Source organism: Maniola jurtina, chromosome 25 (genome assembly GCF_905333055.1).
Source record: "Maniola jurtina chromosome 25, ilManJurt1.1, whole genome shotgun sequence".
Lineage (NCBI taxonomy): Eukaryota > Metazoa > Arthropoda > Insecta > Lepidoptera > Nymphalidae > Maniola > Maniola jurtina.
The window spans coordinates 2,463,094-2,488,648 of NC_060053.1; the positions used below are offsets into that span (position 1 = coordinate 2,463,094).

At 38.0% G+C, this 25,555-nt stretch overlaps 2 protein-coding genes across 3 annotated transcripts in view; one reads left to right on the plus strand and one right to left on the minus strand.

Annotated features, from left to right (window-relative positions):
* The first annotated feature begins 1,356 nt into the window (after positions 1-1,356).
* On the plus strand, positions 1,357-7,035 carry LOC123878102. Of its 2 annotated transcripts, none has more exons than XM_045925166.1 (6): positions 1,357-1,602; positions 2,283-2,558; positions 3,584-3,741; positions 4,959-5,214; positions 5,971-6,114; positions 6,898-7,035. In XM_045925166.1, the coding sequence occupies exons 1-6, from the start codon at positions 1,435-1,437 to the stop codon at positions 7,027-7,029; spliced, it is 1,134 nt and encodes a 377-aa protein (XP_045781122.1). In that variant the 5' UTR covers positions 1,357-1,434; the 3' UTR covers positions 7,030-7,035. The 2 variants fall into 2 exon arrangements, with proteins under 2 accessions (XP_045781122.1, XP_045781123.1); XM_045925167.1 differs by having other exon boundaries at positions 1,357-1,479.
* Positions 7,036-9,817: 2,782 nt separating this feature from the next.
* Positions 9,818-25,555, minus strand: part of LOC123878099 — a 32,757-nt gene continuing 17,019 nt past the window's right edge. Inside the window, exons 11-15 of the mRNA XM_045925164.1 lie at positions 18,331-18,456; positions 13,400-13,491; positions 12,658-12,844; positions 11,268-11,300; positions 9,818-10,282 (exon numbers count right to left, since the gene is read on the minus strand). Of these exons, the coding sequence (XP_045781120.1) occupies positions 10,229-10,282; positions 11,268-11,300; positions 12,658-12,844; positions 13,400-13,491; positions 18,331-18,456 (492 nt within the window). The 3' untranslated portion in view covers positions 9,818-10,228. The remainder of the gene's footprint in view (positions 10,283-11,267; positions 11,301-12,657; positions 12,845-13,399; positions 13,492-18,330; positions 18,457-25,555) is intronic.

Genomic DNA, 25,555 nt, shown 5'->3' on the forward strand with positions numbered 1-25,555 from the left:
TAAGGTAACCATAATTTGATTGTTTAATGGAAGTGTTTTTTTCTGTTTATCGATAGATTTCTCAAAAATGAAGACTTAAGGCAAAAATGGATCGCTGTCGTTCCAGGAAATATCACCAAATATTCGGCAGTTTGCGGAATGCATTTTAAAGCGGAAGATTTTGCTACGGCTTCGTATGCACTGTTTTTTTTTTAAAAAGAAACGCTGTACCATCAATTTTCCCAAAAGTATGCCTTGCTTACGAACTTCCTAAAACTGTTTAGGACCTAAACACATGCACCAGATTATACAAAATAATTTTACTTACCTATATTATAGGTACCCATACTTAACATGACTGGTACTTTTTCGCAGAACAAAAAAAATTTGAATTTCTCTACTTTTATAACTACAGCGCGGCAGACTATGGCCTAGACCTTTATCATTCTGAGAAGAGACCCGTGCTCAGTAGTGAGCGGCGATGGGTTATCATGATGATTCATCCTCTCCTATTCTCATAATATAATCCGTCAAATGTCTTACATTATCAAATCGTGTTGTCATCCTAATAGAAAGGGACACACTCCAATTTAGCGCTATCTCAATAGGCTCGTTTTTGGTGTCTCAGTGCACAATCTTGTTTAGGTAGCATGTCTCTGGCTAAATCGGACCGATTAAAAAAAATATGAAAATCATACGCCCAGCAAAACTGGCGTGTGGAATGTGAAAGTCACTACAAGACACCTATGTCCAGCAGTGGGCGACTATCGGTTAATGACAATGAGGATGGTGATTGATGTAAAGCCGGCTCTACACTCGCACGTGAAGTCGCGCCGTTATTTCACGCCGTGAATGTATACCGCGATCCACGCGTGAACTGTTTCCCTTCACACTCCCAAATCTTCCCAGTCTTGTTCGTGACTATGGACGATGACGACGTGATTTCTATGTGTGTAGATGAGTGTAGATATGCGTTCACGTTCGCGCGCCGCAAACCCTTTGTCGCGGACCAAAAAACCGCCACTGATTGGGGAAAGGCGCGAAGCGCGAACGCGAAGGCGTGAACAACATCTACACTCGTGATTCGCAGTTGTCGCGAGCTTTCGCGGCCGTTCGCACCGCGGGTGTAGAGCCCACTTTAGAATTTATTAAAATACTTGACATTTCGAAGACCTTATAAAGTAAGCCTACTTGAAATTTATAATATAGCTTATGCCCTCGAGTTCGTTTCCGTAGATCCCATGGGAACGCATTGATTTTCCGGAATAAAAAGTAGCCTATGTGTTAATCCAAGGTATAATCTATCTCCATTCCAAATTCCAGCCAAATCCGTCCAGTAGTTTTTGCGTGAAAGAGTAACAAACTTACATACACACACATACACACAAACTTTCGCCTTCATAATATTAGTTTGATAAGTAGGATTTTATTGTCATTTTATTCTATGCAAGTATTATGATGCTATCAGAGCTAACAGTTGTATTTAGTGTAATTTTGATGGTAAGTGGTAATGGTCTGTTGCTACTCTACCGGCCGAAGGACATCACGAACGAATGTGCGTTTTCTAGACAACTACGATTCGATATATCGTATGGTATGGGCATGTCTGATACTATCACTTTGGTAAGAGATTTCTTATTTACTTTTTGTCTCTATCATGGGATTACTAGCCGATGCCCGCGACTTCGTCCGCGTGGATTTAGGTTTTTCGAAATCCCGTGGGAACTCTTTGATTTTCCGGAATAAAAAGTAGCCTATGTGCTAATCCAGGATATTATCTACCTCCATTCCTCAGCCAAATCCGTCTGCTAGTTTTTACGTGAAGGAGTAACAAACATACACACACACACACACACACACACACACACACATACAAACTTTCGCCTTTATAATATTAGTGTGACGTAATAGAGAGAGCGCTATACCTACTAACTAACTTCTTTCCGTGGATAGGTTATATTATCTGTGGGTATATAATTAATGATGCTCGCGACTTTATTCGCGTTTATTTAGCTTTCATATGCCAATTTCCGGGACGCAAGCTAACTCTGTACGATATAAGAAAATCGGTTAAGCGGATGGGCTTATAAGAGTCCCATGGGAACTCTTTGATTTTCCGGGATAAAAAGTAGCCTATGTCCGTCCCCGGAATGTAAGCTCGGTATTTTCATTAAAATCGGTTAAACTGTTGGGCCGTGAAAAACTAGCAGACAGACAGACAGACACACTTTCGCATTTATAATACTAGTATAGAAGTATGGACTACTGTGGATTATTCTAGGTAATAAATCATTTTAAAATAGGTGTTTCGCACACTAAACGACATAGATTATGAATGTGTAGTGGAAATAGTGACGTCATCCAACCAGTACCTCGTCACAGTGGTACGGTACCCCACCACCATAGCTAAGAACTGTGAAGTCAACCGAGACGCCCTGACAGTACTGAAAAAATGGAAATGTACCAGATTATGTGATCTGCTCTCCGGAGAGGCGTATACACCGTATTTCACGTTTACCGTCAAAAATCGGCTGAGGTTCTTATTCAAGAGCAATAGCAGCATCAATTCTGATATAAATGTGAGTTAGTTCCATTATATAAGTATATGATAATTAGTTCCTAGTTACTAATTTCAAGTTCCGTACCTCAAGTACAAATTTAAAGTATTTTTATTCAATTAGTCTTTCACAAGTACTTTTGAATCGTCAAGAGCATCTACCTTGGTATCTAGTTAGGAAAAGGAAAAAAGGAACGCTTAGGATCATTTCGTTGTCTGTTTGTCTGTCTGTCAAGAAACCTATGGGGTACGTCTCTTTGACTTAGAATCGTGAAATTTGGTAGGTAGGTAGGTCTTATAGCACACAACTAGCCACGGCCGAAGCCTCCCACCAGGCTAGACCAGAGACAATTTAAAAAATATAAATTCCTAAATTACCCCTGCCGAGAATCGAATCCGAGGCCTCCCACTTATAAGACTACCTCTCAGAATGAGAAGGGTTTCATAGACCACCATGCTTGCCAAGTGCGGATTAGCAGACTTAACATACCTTTGAGAACATAATGGAGAACTCTCAGGCTCTCAGGTTTCCTCACGATGTTTTCCTCACTAAAGCAAGAGATATTTTAATTGCTTAAAACGCACATAAACTCCGAAAAGTGCGTGCCCGGGACCGACTCCCCGACCTTCCGAATGGGAGGCTGATTGTTTAACCACTGAGCTAAGTTAAACACTAAGTCGCTTAATCTCATTCCACCCTCCTTAATCTACAACCGCACCGCACGCCACCGCGAGCAATTTCACTCTCACCACCTGGGTGCCTCGTGCACTTCGACCGCCCGTTGTGCCAGATCCTTTTTTCCACGCACATGCGAATTGTGGAATCAACTCCCTTCTGTGGTGTTTTCATTATATTACAACATGGGGTTATTCAACTAACAAACTCCTGAAAGGCCGGCTACGCATTGGCGGTTCCTCTGGTACTGACAATATTTATGGGCGGAGGTAATCACTTAACATCAGGTGATCTGCCTGCTCGTTTGCTTGCTATTATTATTTAAAAAAAAAGCTAGCACTGCTCCATATTTAATTAAAGGTAATTTAAAGGCAAACTTCTACCAAGTGACAATAACATCAGCACGGCAAGCACCATTCCAAGGATGCAACAGAAGAAACGAAACCATTTGTACCGTAGATCAGTTGGACTTCTGCTTCACTACTGGCGTGGTGTGTGATGGGATTGAGAACTGTGGGGTTGATGATTGGTAATACACCTTTAAATAAAGAATATTCTTTTATTTGGAATCATAGGCCTTCGCAAGAGCGCGCCAACACTCACAATCCTCCGCTTTCCTCATCCACCCACTTCTCGCTGTCTTCGTGAGGTAGACAGTCCAGCGGGTTGGTAGTCGTCCCACACTGAGCTACCAGCTACTATACTATCACTCATACGCGGTCTGCACTCCAGAACACGTCTGCCCCAGCGGCCATCAGTTCTGCGGCAGACCTGGCCTGCCCATTGCCATTTTGTAGCTGGCTAATTCGTTGAGCTATGTCGGTCACTCTGGTTGCCCACACTTCTTCGTTACGTACTCTGGCTAACCTACGGATACGGATCGTTACGGATTTTGTCAAGGAAGATTTGCACTTGGGAAGGCCTATGTCCAGCAGTGGACGCATACAGGCTGATTGATTGGTTTAGTATCATAATACAAACACAGAAACATACCCAAGACATAAGGATCGCGAAAACTTAAACTCATTACCATCATATAACTCATTAACATTAATTCAATATACGCTTCTGTATATTTACCTACTGTAGGTAGGTGGGTTGGTTGGCTAGCAAGGAAAACCCTTAAAGCACTTTTTTCTTCTTTTATTAACCCCCGACCCAAAAAGAGGGGTGTTATAAGTTTGACGCGTGTATCTGTGTATCTGTGTGTCTGTGTATCTGTGTATCTGTGTATCTGTGTATCTGTGTATCTGTGTATCTGTGTATCTGTGTATCTGTCTGTGGCATCGTAGCGCCTAAACGAATGAACCGATTTTAATTTAGTTTTTTTTTGTTTGAAAGGTGGCTTGATCGAGAGTGTTCTTAGCTATAATCTAAAAAAATTGGTTCAGCCGTTTAAGAGTTATCAGCTCTTTTCTAGTTTTCTTGTAGAAAAGAAGGTTAGATAACCGTTAGGTTCATAATATTATGTCAATTGACAAATGTCAAGCTGTCAAGATGGACGTTGCCTAAATACATAATTATTTATTTGAAAATGATGTTTTGGAAAACTCAAATACTTTGGATCGTCGGGGGTGTTATAAATTTTTAATTTACACTTGTTTCTTAGGTGAGAACTGCCTGAACCAAATGTGTTGATCATTGCATACGTTGGTTATTCGCCAGACAGAGGCAGCTACGTCAGTCGGATCCACAGAAATTAAAATAGTATTTTATATCTATGGTTGGATACTTTAATATTTCCAGGTTTGATGAAAGAAAGTCCCAATGCACGTTGCCAGTGCAAAGGTTAGGCTATGCGCCCATCGTGGCTGTGATGGCTGTATTCATCTGCGCTGTGGTGGCCGGCGGGCATGCCCTCGTGCGACTCCTACCCCCGCATGCCAACTCCTTCTTCGTCTTCAATGAGAATGAGGACAATCGCCTTTGCATCGACCCTGTGCTGGTGCCTCGAGGGAATGCGCCTGGTGTTGAAGCGTTTAAACGTGTTTCTATTATACCGGTAACTACTCGTATTATCTTGTTACATACAACACTAGATGATGCCCGCGACTTCGTCCGCGTGGATTTTGTTTTTGAAATCCCGTGGGAACTCTTTGATTCTCCGGGATAAATAGGTAGTAGCCTATGTGCTAATCCTGGATATTATCTATCTCCATTCCAAATTTCAGCCAAATCCGTCCAGTAGTTTTTGCGTGAAGGAATAACAAACATATACACACACACACACACGCACACACACATACAAACTTTCGCCTTTATAATATTAGTGTGAAGTGTGAAGTGTGATAGGTTTGATCTCGAACAATTTTTGTGCTTGTTGGCGTAAGTATAGCTATACAATTTAAAAAGAATGATGTAAGATTAACTGGCTATCCTAGCTAGATTTTTTTAGATCTGATGTATATCTACTGCTAACCTTGTATTAGGAACTAGCTGACGCCCGCGACTTCGTCTGGGTGGACTTAGGGGTTTCAAAATCCCGTAAGAACTCTTTGATTTTCCGAGATAAAAAATAGCCTATGTGTTAATTCAAGATATAATTTATCTCCATTCCAAATTTCAGCCAAATTCGTCCAGTAGTTTTTGCGTGAAAGAGTAACAAACTTACACACATACACACATACATTCACACAAACTTTCGCCGTTATAATATTAGTATGAAGTGTGATATAAGTTAAATCTGACGACCTGCATACTTGTGTAGATACGCCCAGTCCAGTCAAAGTCAGAGTCAGAGTCAAAACTCCCTTTACAGGTATTGGACAGTATTACAGAATCAGACAACGATTCAAACACAGAAGAATCTCAAATGACTACGGAAAAAGAACAGAATCTTTACGATTTAGAAGATCAACAGAATGAAGAAGATCCTAAAATAATTCAGTCACTGATCGTTGAGGTGACTATCACGCTAAACTATCTAGTTCCATAACAAGAACTAGATTTTTAACCCCCGACCCAAAAAGAGGGGTGTTATAAGTTTAACGTGTGTATCTGTGTATCTGTGTATCTGTCTGTGGCATCGTAGCGCCTAAACGAATGAACCGATTTTAATTTAGTTTTTTTTGTTTGAAAGGTGGCTTGATCGAGAGTGTTCTTAGCTATAATCCAAAAAAATTGGTTCAGCCGTTTAAGAGTTATCAGCTCTTTTCTAGTTTTCTTGTAGAAAAGAAGGTTAGATAACCGTTAGGTTCATAATATTATGTCAATTGACAAATGTCAAGCTGTCAAGATGGACGTTGCTAGATACATAATTATTTATTTGAAAATGATGTTTTGGAAAACTCAGATACTTTGGATTGTAGGCGCGGAATAGTCCAAGAAAATCGGTTCAGCCGTTTGAAAGTTATCAGCTCTTTTCTAGTTACTGTAACCTTCACTGGTCGGGGGTGTTGAAAATTTTTAATTTACACTTGTTAACTGAGAACAGAAAACTTAGCATTATTATCATACTACGTACCTTAATACATTCCAATGCTTGATAACCATTTGCCTTATCTTGTAGTTTTATTGACTTAGTATTTTTCAAAATCGCATTCTATAGCGTGCAAAACTCGGGATTGACTTCGATTGACCTATTAACGGAACGTTCGTTGACCTCTAGCATCAGTCAGATGTTTTATTTGCTGGTTACACGTGTACCTATGCAGCATGTCTGAGTTAAAATGTCATTGGTTTTCAGGAGAAACCTGAACAACCTGCAAGGAAAAGCACAATGAAGAGTTTAGCGGAGAAGTTTCAGAAACTGATGAGTTCTAGATATGTTGCGTCGGGTGCTGGGTCTAATCGGAAAAATAAAGATTCCATTGCTTAGATATTTTCTAATCTTCAGGATAATATTATCTATCTCCATTCCCAGCCAAATCCGTCTAGTAGTTTTTGCGTGAAGGAGTAACAAACATACACACACATACACACAAACTTTCGCCTTTATAATATTAGTGTGATGTCTATCGGTTTATATTGATGATCATGATGAAGTAAAACAAGTGTCCAGGTGGTACGGATGAATATTGTTTTCGCGAACAATTGATTTGAACTCATCCATCCATCAGCCTGTAAGCGTCCACAGCTGGACATAGGCCTTTCCAAGAGCGCGCCACCAAACACGGTCCTCCGCCTTCCTCATCCACCCGCTCCCCGCCACCTTCTTCAGGTCATCGGTCCAGCGGGCTGGAGGTCGTCCTACACTGCGCTTACCGGTACGCGGTCTGATTTGAACTATTGACGCGGTTTAATTTGAACTATTCGAACACAATATCAAAGGCTTGTTTATTACGCTCTACGCTGATCACACAAACGGTATTACAGACAACAGCTTTATTAATGTTACGAGCCAAGTTCATGGAAAGGGCAATGTTGAAAGTTCCTGGGCATTCTTTTTTCACCCGACTGCGGCAATGCCAAAAAAGGGTTATGATTTTAGCAGTCTATGGATTTATGTTTGTATCCAAATTCTGTGTGTTCCACTGTAGCACCTAAACTACTGGGCCGATTTAAATGAATGAGGTGTCAATTGATTTGTTGTAAAGGTCCGGGTGATATAAGCTACATTTTATACGAAAAAAATTGACCTAAGTGAGAGTCTCCAAATTTTTTTTTTCAATTGTATGGAGTGGCATATCAAAATATGAAAGAGGAGAAAATTTTGAGTTCACGTATATAAATGTACTACAACATTAAACTATACCAAGTGACAGAAAAACGATTTCACCATAATATTTCAGCGTTTATTAAGACAATCGCAGTCGGGTTTTAGTTTTCAAATTTATTTTAATTTATAGACAGAGCTTGGCTGCAATTAGACAAAATAGCAGAATCAGTAGGTACCAGCGTCAATTTTAATTGCCAGCGGCGCTTCGAATCGACACACAAAATATCTGTCACTATCAGCAAGTTGCTTCAAAAACAGATTGGCAATAGCAAGTCCAGCGTATTTAAATTAGCAGAGGTCAGTGGATTGCAGGCAACTGCCAACTTTTTATCGAATAAAAATACCCAGGCACTTTTATCACTACACCCTTTTCGAACTTCGCTTGTAACATATTATAGGTATGTTAGGCTTATTGCAAACAGCTGTGGTTTTCATTTCCATATTGGCGAGCTTAAATGACAACATATTCGGTTTATCGGCGTTGATTCAGGAAATTCGGCTGAACTAACACTAGGTAGGTATGTGCTTCAAATATAGGTAGCTACAACTACAGTCCAATAAATCATACTAGCTTTTTGGATTCCGGACCTCAAAAGGAATAACTCAAAATTAAAAAACCCCCGACACAAAAACCTCTATAAGAAAACTAGAAAAGAGCTGATAACTTTCAAACGGCTGAACCGATTTTTTTGGATAATAGCTAAGAACACTCTCGATCAAGCCACCTTTCAAACAAAAACAAACTAAATTAAAATCGGTTCATTCGTTTAGGAGCTACGATGCCACAGACAGATACACGCGTCAAACTTATCCCCCTCTTTTTGGGTCGGGGGTTAAAAAAGGAACCTTTATAGGATGACTTTGTTGTCACAGACAGCTCTGTCGTGTCTTTAGGACCTGTCGAGGGAATTAAAACCTATAGGGTACGTCCCATTGACCTAGGATCATGAATTTTGGCAGGTAGCAACGTCTTATAGCACAAGTAAAGGGAAAGATCTGATAACAGTGCATTTCTAGTTACATCACAAAAAAACCGGCCAAGTGCGAGTCAGACTTGCGCACTGAGGGTTCCGTACTTGGGTATTTTTACCAACATTTTGCACGATAAATCAAAAACTATTGCAAATAAAAATAAATAAAAATCTGTTTTAGAATGTACAGGTAAAACCTTACTTTGAAAATTGAAACACACTTTTTTTTTAAATGATGTAACCACATATTCACAATTTTCAGATTTATTCCTTTACTTGTGCTACAAGGCCTACCTACCTGCCAAATTTCATGATTCTAGGTCAACAGGAAGTACCCTATAGGTTTTTTTGACAGGCACGGACGGACGGAAGGACAGACAGACAGACAACAAAGTGATCCTATAAGGGTTCCGTTTTTCCTTTTGAGGTACGGAACCCTAAAAAGTGTTATCTCTTGTACGATAGTACGGAACCTTTCATGTACGAATCGCACTTGACCGGTTTTTTAGGTTTTTTTACAACTATGGCGCGTGGCGTAGCAAATATCTATTTTCTAACTAGCTGATGCCCGCGACTTCGTTCGCGTGGATGTAGGTTTTTAAAATTCCTGTGGGAACTCTTTGATTTTCCGGGATAAAAAGTAGCCTATGTGCTAATTCAGGGTATAATCTATCTCCACAGCCCAATCCGTCCAGTAGTTTTTGCGTGAAGGAGTAACAAACATACACACACACACATACAAACTTTCTCCTTTATAATATTATTAGTGTGATAGGACGAACAAGAAAAATACCTATCCTAAGTAAATGATTTGCAAATGATCCAAATATCTCCATACTTACAAGCAGAACCAATAAATTCAAGTGAGTAAACTATTCGTTATCCAGTTCGTTACACCAGCGTTCCCGTAAACAAGTCTATTCGTGATTTACTAAAAAGATACCCAGCATCCTATCCTTCGAGAAAAAAACAAGGAAAAAGTTTAATGGTAGTTGTTTATGCCAATACTACAAATATCTTAATGGATAAGCAACGAAATATTAGATTAAAATTCATAGTTAATCCATACTAATATTATAAATGCGAAAGTGTGTTCGTCTGTCTGTTTTCACGATCCATTTACCTAATTTTGACGAGCACATCTCAAACCATCTCGGTTTGCATCCTGGATAAAGGTTATTTTTTATCGCGGAAAGTCGAAGAGTTCCCTTGGAATTTTCAAAAACTTGGAATTTTACGGGGATGAAGTCGCAAGAATCATCTACCACTACCAGAGGTTTAGAGTTGCATCAAGACTATAAAGCTAGCAGACAGACAGACAGACATACACACAGATTTCGCATTTATGATATTGGTTGGGATAGGGATTAAACTACTATTATTATCATTTAATCTTCTTCTTCTTCGTCTTCCTCTTCTTCTGCGTGTTCGCTAACTGCGACCTGCAAGGAAATATTTTTTTTATACTTAAAGTGCTTGAAAGATTGTTCTTTGACTGACTGATTATTACTGGCTTGGATGGGGCAGATTGGGCTTACTAGGGCAGGTGACCCAAAATATGCATACTTTTATATCCATACTAATATTATAAATGCGAAAGTGTGTCCGTCTATCTATCTGTCTGTCTGTCTGTCTGCTACCTTTCCACGGCCCAACAGTTTAACTGATTCTGGCGAAATTTGGTACGGGGTTAGCTTATATCCCGAGGACAGACATAGGCTACTTTTTATCCCGGAAAATCAAAAAGTTCCCACGGGATTCCTAAAAACCCATCCGCTTAACCGATTTGTATGAAATTTGGTCCCGAGGTAGCTTGCGTCCCTGTAATTGACTTAGGCATTTTATCCCGGAAAATCAAACAGTTCCCACGGGATCTTTAAAAACCTAAATTCACACGGTCGAAGTCGCGGGCATCCTCTAGTACATAATACGTCGGGCGTCGCGAGCCAATGGCTCCCAATATTCGGCTTATTTTTTTTCTCTCTCGTCTGGCTTTACAAAGATTAGCCAATGTCAAGTTTGTAGTTATTTGTAACAAGTTAGTTAGACTATACAAGTATGGACCCTGTCTGTGCCGGCGCTCGCCGACATACGCACGGCACCCCCTTAGAGCGCTTTCCAGTCAGTTTTAACAAAAAAAAACACTCCAAAAAGGCAGAGCACGCTCGCCAGCTAACACCAACACAGACGAAGTCCGTGAATTTTCACTTATTATTATATGAAAGATAGTGAGGGTCCTAGTGTGAGATTTATAGAGCGCACTTTGACTTTGCTCAGACTTAAGATTGAGTTAGAACGAGACAGATTTATGTGAGAGATATACATCTGTCTCGTTTTAACTCTGTCTCAAGTCTAAGAAAAGTCAGAGTGCGTTCTATAGATCTCACCCCTAGAGTTCATAAATAAATGATGCCTTAATGTATGTACCTCAAGCTCCGGTTCCGGTTCAGCAACAATCTCCTGTAAAATTTAATTTATGTTATTAAGCATGCCCCAAATTATTATCTGTAATTCTTTCGCTTGCAAGCTGTTGCAGGCAACAAATCAAGGAGAGTCAATTGGCTTTGGTCTTATTTGATCGAAGAACACGTTTTGACGTGACAACGTCTTATAATTCGATAGAGCCGGCTGCACGCACGAAAAAACATGACTCATGCGGCGTTACCTCGCTCTGAGGCGTTCCATGTAAGGCTTGAAGTGCAAGCGAGAGCGCGGAACGAGCGACAAAGAAGCACAATCGGCCTTTGTTGTCACGTTCAACTATCGTCAGTAAACCGACTTTACAGACAACCAATTTTTTTTTCTTCCCAGCATTCTCAGTAGTAGCGTTGTAGGGAGAGAACCAGACGTATGAATTTCTTTAGACAGCATTTTCAGCAGCGTTATAACGAGAGAAAAAGAGACGAGACTGGGAGAAAGAGAAATTTCTGTGCGTGATGATACTGAAACTTAATTGACTGCTATGTGACAGCATAAGTAAGCCATATAAAATGAATGTAAGGCTAAGCCAATGTTCTACAAAATGTAAGGCTCAGGGTTTTGGTAGCGTCTGTACCTGGCCTTCCTTCTCTTCAACATATTTATTATTGTAAATAATTGTAAATTGAACAATTGAAAAGAGCAACCGCCGAGTTTCTTGCTGGTTCTTCTCGATAGGAACGGCATTCCGAACCAGTGGTAAATTATTTGACGATTCAAAAGCACTTGTAAAAGTTTATTTGAATAAAAATCTATTCTATTCTATTCTATTCTATTCTATTCAACGTTTTCTCGTACTCGTCGGCGTCGTCCGTAGGCCACGGGGAATAATGTGAGCCAGTTACATTGACGGCAGACTGCGTTCATAACCGTGCTACTCTCTATACAGTCTCTGCTGAAGCGACTTAATGAGAGAGTAAGACAGAGAGCAAGAGAGTGTGAGAGAGAGAGGAAATGGCATCCTTCATTGCCTGCTTGACACATCTGCTACATTAACATAGTCTGTACATATAGAAACACTAGCCGATGCCCGCGACTTCGCCCGCGTGGATTTAGGTTTCTCGAAATCCCGTGGGAACTCTTTGATTTTCCGGAATAAAAAGTAGCCTATGTGCTAATCCAGGATATTATCTATCTCCATTCCAAATTTCAGCCAAATCCGTCCAGTAGTTTTTGCGTGAAGGAGTAACAAACATACACACACACACACACACACACACACACACACACATACAAACTTTCGCCTTTATAATATTAAGTGTGATAAACAACAGAGTTCTACCAAATGTTAGTCTCTAGGTACCTAGAGACTAACATTTGTGTGTAGAAACGTCTGTACCTGAACTTCCTCCTCTTCAACGCTCTCCTCCTCCTCGTATTCATCGCCGTAGCCCACGGGGAACAGTGTGAGGCAGTCTCGCTCTCCGGCTTCCGCGTCCAGGCTGATGTAGCACGGGTTCAGACCAGCCAGTTGCAGTAATGGGAGACTGCGTTTGCGGGATACCATGAGGGCCAGACGGTCTTTGCTGATACAGGAAAAATATGTTTCAAATCTGCTATCATAATCATTATGATCAACCCATCACCAGCTCACTACAGAGCACGGGTCTCCTCTCAGAATGAAAGGGTTTGGCCATAGTCAACCACGCTGGCCAACGGATTGACAGCCTGCGGACACTGCTATCATAAATTACAAGCTAATAATGCGGTTCAATACAAAGTCTAAAAAAACTATAGTCCGAACAAAATAAAACTTCTCACGCGCCATTTTAACGCGAAAAAATAAATAAAAAACCTGTATTTATAAAAGTTGCAAAAAAAATCTTACTGACGCTAGAGGTCAACAATCGTTGCGTAGATAGGTAGTTATAGGCGGGGACATTGCCCCCGAGTTTTGCACGATATACATTGCGGTTTTGAAAAATACCAAACCACTTACAACTACAAGTCTAAGGCAAATAGTTATTGGATTGTGTTTAGGTAGTACAATAATAAAGCTCTAAGTTTTCGCTAGAATTCTAATTACACCCTGTTTCATTTTCAAATTAAGATACCTATTTTGTTAGATTAAAACTACTCACTGCTTTTTGTATCGAGTCATCTTGTCATATTGTTTTATGGTGAACGCAACATGCTCAGCCGATGTAGGGTCATCTCCGACAAAAAATCCGTACTGTAAGTAAATACTGCTTATGAAATGAAATAGTTTATGTGTTTGAATATAGGATGACAAGGTGTTTACAATACATGATATCATAGAAATAGGCGGTAATTTAAAACCACGGCACACATCGTGGATTTAAAATTAACGTCTTCGATGCTAGTTACTCCTTCAAAAGGAACAATAAGCCTCATCGTAAACCGATAGAGGTTCACAACTGGTCTTTTAACTTCCACAGGACTGTCTTGCGGCGCGCGGTGGTTGTCCAGCATCTATGGCCATCTTGTGGCGGGCTATACCTCCTACCAATATTGCGATTTCTAGTGCGAGGTAGCCATTTTAGCACCTTGCGACCCCATCGTTTATCGGGTTTTTCGAACCTGTGCCCTATAAGTTAAATTTACCTGGATTTACATTTTATGCACAATTAAAACTGATTTTTGCGATTGTGCACGCAAAAGATTCGTTGTAATGCTTTATTGTAGAGTCAATAACCACTGAGCATGCTCCAGCATCGGAGGGAAACGTGCTGTTTCTAAGGGTATGTGGTGTTGCTTGGTGGACGGTAGTGATAATACTTGTTTTGAGAGCGGGCGGTACATAGCCGCATGCTTCTAGTTCTATAGTGAATATGTGGTATAGAATACATGATACGAGTACCTACCAAGCTTATTATAGCACAATAAGCTTAGTATTAGTAATCGAACCGCTAGTATTTTTATTATGAAACGACCTTCCTTCATCAGTTTCCCCCTCTAATTTTAATATGGGTGCTTACAAGTTAAGAGCGAACAGGCATCTTCTAGGTAAGCGCACTCCATCTTAGGCTGCATCATCACTTGGGTACTTCTCTGATTTGGCGCAAATCGGAGAAAATAAGAGAATTTTTTAAATTGTGAAAATTGCTGAACTAAACTAAAATATAGGTGAAATCAAAAAGAATGACCGAGTTATATCAAATTGCACCCATGAATTTCAGAGATATATGCATTTGAAGTTTTCAGTTACTGAAGGTAATGAGTTCTAGTGTGCTGGTAATGATTTTGGTGGAGAAGGCGTTGATGTTTATGCGATGGTAATGAAGCAATATTTCATTTTCAAAAAAGAACGTATTTCTTCATCTCATTAATCAAGTAAACAGAATTAATAACGGAAATATTGCAAACTTTAACAAAAATATTATTCCAGACATATCATCACCTATAAATTTTACTTGAAATGTATAAAATAATCGTGCTGCGAGAGCATATTATCACGAAAACAAATGTTTGGTGATAGAACAGTATGAGCGAAAACATGATTATTTTAATTTGCATAGAAATGGCAGACCTGCGAAGAGTGTCGTATATAAACAGCTTAGTTGATGATAAAGTTAAACCAATTTTGGACACTGAAGTCAAAAAGAATTTGTAAAACTATATATACAAAACAATATGTTCGCAGACACATGTCAAGGAATCATTGCAACGTCTTGGGAATGTTAAGAAATGCAATGAATACCGCACTATCAGCCTCATGAGTCATGTTCCAAAGATGTTTCTACTTATCAGCTCTTAAGGGATTAGAAATAAATGTGACAACTACTTCAATGAGAGTCAGTTTGGATTTAGATTTGGTGTTGGAACATGAGAAGCATTATTTGCTATAAACGTACTAGTCCAAAAATATAGAGACATGCAAACTGATGTATGAATTTCCTTCATTGATTATGAGAAAGTCTTTGACCGTGTGCAACAAGTGGTACTTATTCGTCGTTTGCAGGATGTTGAACTCGTTTGCACGAAAGGGTTCTTTATATAATCCCATCCTCGTCGCCACTGAAATATACAAGAAGTAAATAACCATGGTCATTTCGATACGCCATTTTATTCGAAGACACGTCAAACCGTCGAAACAAAGGCCTAATATAATTATTGACATACACCATCGACAATTTATATTATACAAAGCTAGCCCTTGACGTCAATTGTTGAGGTTTTGACGAATACATAACATCTTTTATTACTATAGGAGTAGTAAGTTCACAAGGAGCACATTCTTTTTCCTGTTGATGATTTTCTTCTAAATCCCTTGTTATCTTAAACAGTATTTCTCAATCGGCTTACTTCTTTTTATTTTTTCCATATGTTTTTTTTAATGTTCAAGTAACTTTTTTCGCTGTACTCTTTGTTGTCTTGGAGTCAAAAATAATCCGTAGAGTTAAGTAAGGATGTCTTCCTCACCACTGTTATTTATCTTGCTTATCGACGAAGTTATGCGTCGTGTCACCAATAGTCCGAGAGGGATATCATGGAGCAGTAGGCAACTTGAAGACCTTGACTATGTGGATGACCTGGTTCTCATATCAGATCGACTTGAATACATTAAGGGGCATGAGACGGGTCTGCCAGCGGAATTCAAATTTAATTTGGTTTTTCCGCAATTTGTAAATTAATATGACAACGTAGGCTTATGATATTTTAATTGTGACAATAGCAGTAACATCCTCACAGGTTTATAAAAAATCTTTACTTGAAAGGGTCCAGTTTAAGAAATTAATTCTAGTATCGACTATTCTCACAAATTAGTGAGAATAGTCGATACTAGAATTAATTTCTAGTCTGCCGATTACCACAAAGAAAACAGTGGAGATGAGGATAAGTTCTACTGCTTCAGAACCGTTTTATTTAGAATACAAACCAATTAACCGAGTGGAGGAGTTCTGTAACCTCAGTAGCATCATTTCTCCTAGCGGCGGTGCCGAGGCGGATGTCGATAACTGGATTATAAAAGCTAAAGCTCTGTCTGTTTGAATCGTTTGTAAATTCAGTCTTCTTATACAGGTGTGAAACGTGGAAATAACTATATCAGTAATCCACAGAATTCAGGTTTTCCACAATAAGTGTTTCAGTGTTATTCCCCGCATTTTCTGGCCTAACACGATCAGAAATGAGGACTTGTGGTACAAATGCCAGCAACTCAAAGAAATAGCTTTGAATGCGATTACGATTGGCCGGGCATATTTTGCGAAGAGAGGAAGAAAACGCTGCTCAAGCGGCGTTTATTGAAACCTGTCTGCCTGACAGCCTGGCGGTCAAATAAGACCTGGTCGACCAACCAACTCCTAGGAGTTGGTTGGTCTAGAGGTCTGCTTCAATGGGCCTCCTATAGAGGAGGATAACTGGATTATAAAAGCTAAAGCTCTCTCTGTTTGAATCGTTTGTAAATTCAGTCTTCTTATACAGGTGTGAAACGTGGAAATAACTATATCGCTAATCCAAAGAATTCAGGTTTTCCACAATAAGTGTTTCAGTGTTATTCCCCGTATTTTCTGGCCTAACACGATCAGAAATGAGGACTTGTGGTATAAATGCCAGCAACTCAAAGAAATAGCTTTGAATGCGATTGCGATTGGCCGGGCATATTTTGCGAAGAGAGGAAGAAAACGCTGCTCAAGCGGCGTTTATTGAAACCTGTCTGCCTGACAGCCTGGTGGTCAAATAAGACCTGGTCGACCAACCAACTCCTAGGAGTTGGTTGGTCTAGAGTGGAATTCTCGTGGAACCATGTCAAAGCAGCAACCAAAGATAGGGAGACATAGAAAATAACTGCTGCAGCCCTAATATCCAAGAAGGAATGAAAGGACTCCATCATTCTTCTTTACGTTTCGCATATTTTTCTGGATCTTTCTTTAGTTCTTCGTTTTTTGTGTTTTTAGCCTGCGCTAAATTTTTTCGCGCGTTTTTGACTATTTCTTTTCACTATGGTAGTTTCTAAAATCGATATATGATGGTTATTTTTAATATTGAAATACCACGAGGTGCAATAATTTTGAATAGTTATTTCTAAATTGCTTGGAACAATATGGGATACTAATTCAACTGATTAGTTAAAGAATTACTGAAGATTAATATTTTGTCACGTGATTTAATGTCAAAGGATATGAAGAAAATTACACAATTTTGGTATAACAATATTTCCTGAAAAAATCATCACCTCCTTCTATTCAACATCATTACCTTCAATTTTAAAACGGAAGGTAAATTACGGTAATGATAGTAACGGTAGGGAGGTTTTGGCAGTTTTAATTTTCTAACGTCGTATTTTAAAATGCAATATATATGAACATCAAACTACATACTTATGTTGTTATTAGTACATGAAAGAAAATAAAATTATTAAGAAAAACTAATTATTTGTCCTAAAATGATGTTGAAGGTAAAGAGTGAAAAGTCGTGCCAAACACCAGTTTTGGCACCAAAAGCGTAAATAATTTTTTTTCTACAAGTTCACGGCCACTTTCCGCAACATGCCTAGATAGACTGATTATGGCTTAGTACGGGGCAGGGGAGAACGGAAGGCAATATGTATACTAGAAGGATATTTTGGAGGTGCCATCTCAGTTGCAGGTAATGACTTTTTTTCTGTGCCAAACATTTGTTATTTTTTTATGACGTAATTAAATGATTCGTACGTGTAAAAATGCATTTTAATTGCTTCTCAGGATGTATATAATAATATGTGAAAAACTCGAGCTCGTTTAAAACCGTCTTCTTTGAAAATCAAAGCGATTTTTCCTGAGACTCCTGTTTTACCCGCAGAAGGAGGTGAGTTTTTAATATCAAAAATATTATTTCTGAAGTAACCTTTGTAGTTACAATTTTGAATTTTGGGGCACCCGTAGCTGAATATACAAGAGTTCTTTTGTAATGCAATTCTCATCTGTAACTTCATTCATTATTTTTTTATTTGACCTGAAATGCGATTTGCGCCAAATCTGAGAATCACCGACTTGTCAGCAAGTCTGGTTGCAGCCAAGCGCTAAATTATAAATTAAAAAAAAAGTTATTACTTGTTTATCAAATCACTTACGTTAATCACTTCACCGGGAAACTGGCTCATAATCTCCTTGACCTCGTGTCGTTTATCGACGGAGAACATCACTAGTACGTGTGATGGTAAATGCTCAGACTCTATTGGAGCTATCCGACTCACCACCTTAATAAATAAATAAATAATCTTTAGTAACTAGATCTTTTACTGTTACCGCTATACTGCCCTGGAACTCTCTCCCCTTGGATATCAAACAGTCTAAATCTCTGTCTATTTTCAAAACGAAACTGAAACTATTCTATTTATGTACTAATCTGATGTGTTTATTTATTTATTTTTACTTTTTATTCCTCGTATCTGTCGTCTATTCCTAACCTTATTCCTTTCTTATTTACTGTAGTGTTATTATTATTATTTTCTTAATTATTTATTTTAAATTTTATATTATAAGAATACCAGAAGTGAACCTCAATAAAAATATAAGAAATAATAAATATAACCCTTATTTACATGATTAAGGCTTGATACTCAACAAAACTAAGTTAGCGCAATAATAACAGATGGATAAAACACGTCTGCACACTAAGATCGACCGAACCAAAGTGAGTCGAACTCTCACAGGCCACTTTCAAGATAGTTTTCCGAGGTGGCGCCACGGTTGCGTTCCTAAAAACATTACCAACAGATGCCACGTGACTTCCGTTCAAAAGCGCGGCAAACATGTGCGATAACACGGCCGTCCTGTGCACGCCTCCGTCCCTGGATGGCGTTTATGTCTGATGCAGTTGCTGAGAACAAAAACAGCAATAAGAAAATTTGATTTGGCTATTTTCCGAATACCAAGACGTGGCCTCCAATCTACTATCCCATCAACGGCCAGCAACCGGAGGTCCACATGTCCCAAATTCCAATACGTGGCCTCCAATCTACTATCCCATCAACGGCCAGCAACTGGAGGTCCACATGTCCCAAATTCCAATACGTGGCCTCCAATCTACTATCCCATCAACGGCCAGCAACTGGAGGTCCACATGCCCCAAATTCCAATACGTGGCCTCCAATCTACTATCCCATCATCGGCAAGCAACTGGAGGTCCACATGTCCCATATCCCAATACGTGGTCTCCAATCTACTATCCCATCAACGGCCAGCAACTGGAGATCCACATGTCCCGTATTCCAATACGTGGCCTCCAATCTACTATCCCATCAACGGCCAGCAACTGGAGGTCCACATGCCCCGAATTCCAATACGTGGCCTCCAATCTACTATCCCATCAACGGCCAGCAATCGGAGGTCCATCCAACACATGGAATTCGCAAAATTTAAGCAATCAAGCAAAATGATTTATGAACAACCTATTTCCCGAATTCCAATGAGTGGCCTCCAATCCACTATCCCATCAACGGCCAGTAATTGGAGGTCCATCCAACAAGAACTTCGAGAAATTTAACAATTAAACAAAGGGATGTACGAGCTACTTGTATATCTGATACGTAGACTTATTCTGAACTGTTCCATCGGCGGCCAGTTCATCTTACTATAAATCTTAACTTCTATTGTAATTGATTAATTCTACACGATTAAATACCGTCACAACTTTTATCTTCGTACCGATATACAAATTTGAAATATAATGACATAAAAGACATTTAAGATAAGGTAAAAGTAAGTCTCATACTAGGTACTTTAAAATAATATCAATCAATCCAAGAGCCATAAGATGCATTAAAATGGTATTATGACCTGACAACATCTTAGGCCATCTCTAAACGCTTGACACACACGTCATCCAGTTTTAACCAGGGGTTCATATTGAATAAACTAAATAAATGCAATCCTTTATATATTTAGATACAACTTTTTTCATTTTAGGGAACCAATATAATAACTAGATTCTTTCCAATGATTTATCCACAGCAAATGGCCTATCTCGTCATGATTCACTCTAATCACTTGCCAAATACAAGTCATAGGAACGACCCATCTCCTATCATATTCAGTCCGTCGGTGGGTATATTTTATTTTCTAACAACTCAGTCATTAATTTTTTTTTTTTTTTTAGCTCGGCTTGTCCTGATCTTAACAATGAAGAGCAAAAGAACATTCGTATTTAATACGATTCTAATAAAAGTACTAACGGAAATCTAAAATTAAAAATGAGACTGACTCGATTGAAATCTTTTTGGCTAAAGTAATTCACATGTATATTTTTGGGTAAGGTCTGACGAAATCACAAACACAATCTTTATGATAAATTATTACACTTTTATTTCATATTTAAATTTATTAACTTTTACATTTGTGTCAAATAAATGTTGTTCCTCTTACGTTAGTATATTTTTGAATGTCGTCGTTTTTAAAACCACTCTTACAGGTAACCTCTCCACGTTTATTAGCCACTCCCCTTTTTATCTTATCGTTATCGGCCAATCCAAATTGTACAATGAATAAACTTAGTGACTAATATACAAATCATCAAGCTCGTTTCACAAATCATCTAAGTAATAAAGATGTTTTCATCTTATATATTGATTACAAATATTATCCTTTATTATGCTACAATTCATCAACTAAAAACTATAAGAATTTTATATACAGTACGTTTATCGATCAGATGTTGAACAACTTCAGCCAATCAATGACGCCTTCTAATATGATGTTATGATTTGAGTGGCGCCAACTATGTTTTATAGATAATTAATATGGGCCAAGCTTACAGCTCGGCCATCCTGTTTTAAGCGAGTCTCATCGCTTTTAAAAAAAAATTAAAACTTAAGTAACATGTAAACTTCACAACCAAAATGACAAAGACTTAGTTCAACAAAACAAAAAAAAAATTAAGATAGTAATTAATTAAATTAATATTCTTGCTAACTTAACTAGAAGGAATATACAGTTTTATTGATACATTGGTATTGATTATGATTGCAACTTAATTTTAGAGCACTCGCAGCACCCCTTTCCATCCGATATAATTAGAAAATAGCAGATAAACTCAATTCAATTCCAAACTATTTACCCTCGCAACTTTACCTGCCAGTCTACAGTAGCACTCAAATTTAGCCTTTAATCTAAAATTCATTTTTCTGTTCTCTTTCGCTAATATTAAAATAAAAAGATGCAGACACTCTAAATTTATAAATAATTTTTCAAAAATCATAAAGATATCAAAAATTGCGAGACCAGTAGCAACTAAAGGAGGCCTCAATTTAATCAAAGAAGGTAGGTATATGCATAAAGTCCGAAGCATCAATTATAACTCACAAGCCAATATTTTACAGGAACACTCAATAGAGATTTGGGGATGAGCATGTAAAACTAATTACTAAAAACTACTTTAAAGGGTTTCAAGTATCTCAAAATAAATTGTTAAAAGTTCTGTTCCAACTAGACTCTCCTTCCCACTAAAGAATTATATAAGAAAACTGATGAACTATATTATATAAGTCAATTATACAAATTCAAAATATGTCTATTTGTTAGGAAAATACTATTAAAGTCCGTACATACACGCATCACTTTAAAGCTAAATCTCATAAATATGGTACACAAAACGAACATACCTATTATGCTACAATTACATAAAGCTAGGACTAATTATGGTATGTAAACTACCTAGCTCTACTACATAATGTACTTGCCGAAACTCATACTGGAGGAAAAATCTTTTACAAAGTTTAAAGTTTAATCAAACAGTGTCAAACACCATAGATATCTTAGCTAGATGTAGGTATAGTTTGTTAACGAATATAACGTGTTTTGACTTTTTATATTATTGTATAGTCACCATACCTTTAAAGATTATATTTTCTTCTATATTTATATTTAGAATCGGGAGCGATTCTTAATATGAATATGTGTAAGTGAACTTCTTGTCCTTTTGATAAAATAAACTCTCTAAACTTAAAGTTAATCGCCGCCAGTTCTCGATTTAAATCACAAAACATTTTCATACACTTTCAACGCAATAGTTTTACGCACATATTTTCTTCTTCCCTTCTTATTGGAAAATCGCGGATTCCGAGCCTTGGCGCGTCTCTCTTCTACCGGGATACATATGTGATTGTCCTTATTTCCCTCCAGATCCAAATTTTTAATGACCCTTATCCTAGGGTTCTTTCCCTCCAGATCCAAATTTTTAATGACCCTTATCCTAGGGTCTACCTCCTTCCTCCTATAGGACTTTTTGTCCATAGCCCGTAACCTCGGGGCTTTCCTCCCTTGGGACTTTGTGTCCCTGACCCATACCTAGTTTTGGGTCTTTCTTTTCCTCATTTATTCATTTCCAACATCCTTGGATCCTGCAAACATAAAACACTTTGAGTAGACCGTTCATTTAATTTTGTTTCATAAGCATCCATCATAATACAATCCGACCTAAGAGAAGTAATTTTACTTGGTAACCTAGAAAACCTATTATCATTATTATAATTTAGTTTTCTCCAGTTCCGTACCCCTCGAAGGGTGCCTACGAGACCCTATTTTCTAAACCTCTGTTCTCCGTCCGTCTGTCCGTCTGCACGTGCGTCACGGCCTGAACCGTGAACGGCGTATCGTGAACCGTGATAGTTAGAGAGTTGAAAGGAACGTGATTACGGATGTATGAAAATCCTATGCCTGGTTGCTTCCAATTCAAACTTTTTCTTTTAATGCAGATTACGCTTCCCATATTTCTTACAATTACCTATTGTTTTTTTTTTTTTTTTTCCTAGCAAAATCCACATTCTGAAGTACTAATGGACAATGTTAAACAAACGCCAGGGTACAGTAGTTGCGTCACTTGTGCCTCTTAACCATATAATATCTACATGCAAAAAGAATCTTTGATTTATAATTTCACATGATACTTATATATTTTATTTTAGCCATAATATGCACCATATGGCGTACTTTGTCGTTTCGAGTAACATAAGCAGAACTACCAAATTCGACCCTGGGAACGACACAGTCGCGACTCGCCGCCGAATGATACCTATTAGTTTATCATTAATTCCTTTTCATAGAGAAAAGCGATATCAACATAATAGCAGGAAAAAAAATGAAATAAATATTCCGTTCGATACATCTCTATTCTCTACGACATCAAGATCTCTATCACAAGCTGATCGATCATAAAGATTAGAAGAAAGTAGGTACCTTATACATTATTTTATATGTTAACCGTAATGACCCGCATCTGTTCGATTTTCCTTTATTCGTTTCGTAAAAGATTCGTCCTCGTACATCCATCATCATCATCATCGTCATCTACATCGTCATCATCATAAGGTCACTGTTGAACATAAACCTTCCCTAGTAAGCACCACACGTACTGTCCTCAGCCTTCCTCATTCAACCCCTGGTTCCTATTGATACAAACCACTAAACCCCCCCCCCATCAAATGTGTACCTATCTACATCCATCCATCATACCCAAATGCCGTGCTGGTTGATGTGATGAGCGACAAAGTGTTAACCTCTTCAATACCTCATGGAACTGTAGGAATAGCCATGGAAGACCTCCAAACCGAACGTTGATATTTTGTGTAAGTGGTCCCACGAGTCAAAAAAAAATATTCTTGTCCATAAAGGAACAAGCCACGATATAGATTCTTCTATCGGAACTTAAATATTCCAATCACTGCATGTATTCCAACTAATCAGTTTGCTACTGTATATTTGAAGTTGATAATAAATAAAAATGTTAGCTTAATTAAATTCCTATGATAATTCGATTTTTGGTGCATCAACCAGCTTCACCTATTATGTAAAATTAAATATATATATTTTTTTTAAATTACCGGCTGTACATTTTAAACTAACCTAATCAAAATATACTTTCTTACTAATAACTTAATCTTAAAAAATTTCCAGAGGATCCTTCCGCCTCAAATTAACTCAATGATAAAAATGAACAGGAAACTTTAAATGTTGTAAAATCCAGCCAATGCTTCGTACCTTGCCTTATTAATCCAATAGGTACTTCTTTGGATTTTGTCAAAACAAAATACTTTTACTTGTTGAGTGTATAATAAATAAATAATGTAATAAATCAATTAACTGTTAAAGCTAATAACTTTTACAGAAAGCGAACCTCATGATATCTCTTATGAGTTTTAAGCGTAAAATTACCACGCCGAAAACAAAACATGAGCTGACAGTATTCTTATTTGATATACATAATCCAGTAATACTATATCTATCTACATAATTCGTAAATATGTATGTATAGTTTGTAAGTTACTATTTCACTTTATGCTGTTTCAATGCTTTAAGTTATTATTTTTATCTTTGTCTCATTTTTTTAGTTTAGCCTCATTCTATTTTTAAACTTACTATTTCGCTATAATATTTACAAGTAACCTCATCGAAGACTACACGGTCTTCTGATAACCCAACAAGCATTTATCCAACAGCTATCGCTTTCACCCGAACGGAGGTTCCCTGAAATATACTGAGATAACAATACCTAGTTGACACATGGATGTACAAGAGCGGCAACAAGCTATGACCCCCTCTAGTCATAACTATATCTTTATGATTGTAACATTTCAAACAGTGAAAGTATGTATAAACGATTTCGTCCATAGGACATGCGCTCTAAAGAATGTTAATATAATTATCAGCAACTAAAAGCTTGAAGAAACTAATAGGTACAACTTGTCTTTGAAGTATGAAAATATGCACATTTATCAAGTATACCAGTTCATCAAACATTAAAGTACGCATTTATAAAATGATAACTCACTTATTAATCAAGATAACTACCTGTTTATCAAACCTACCCTACCAAATATAAATAACTACTCACCAAATGTAATACTTTATAACTTAAGTAAAAATATGAAACAAATGTGCATCAACCACATACATACACTCTTCAAATTCATCCATTTATCAAAATGTTATATAATATAACCATTCACCAAATCCATTATATACTTTGTTCATTAAATAGCTTAGTCAAACTTTACTCCACTTGCCACGATTGCAAATTTTCCAAAATAGTCAGCCGCAAACATTGCAGCTCATCTCACTTGATAATGCATCCCTCCCTCAGAAAAACAGGCATTAGGAATGTCTTTCCAAGACGCGCGAGAGACAGCCACCGTGGCTTTTCGCGAGATTTAATCCAAATTGAACTAATGCCTAAATAAATGTTTTAATTAGAGGGCGATTGCTTTTGCAACCTCTAACCGTCCAATCAAACACCGAAAGTATTCAATAATCCGAGACGTAAATAAAAAACCCGTCAGAACACCGTATTTATAAAAACAGAGA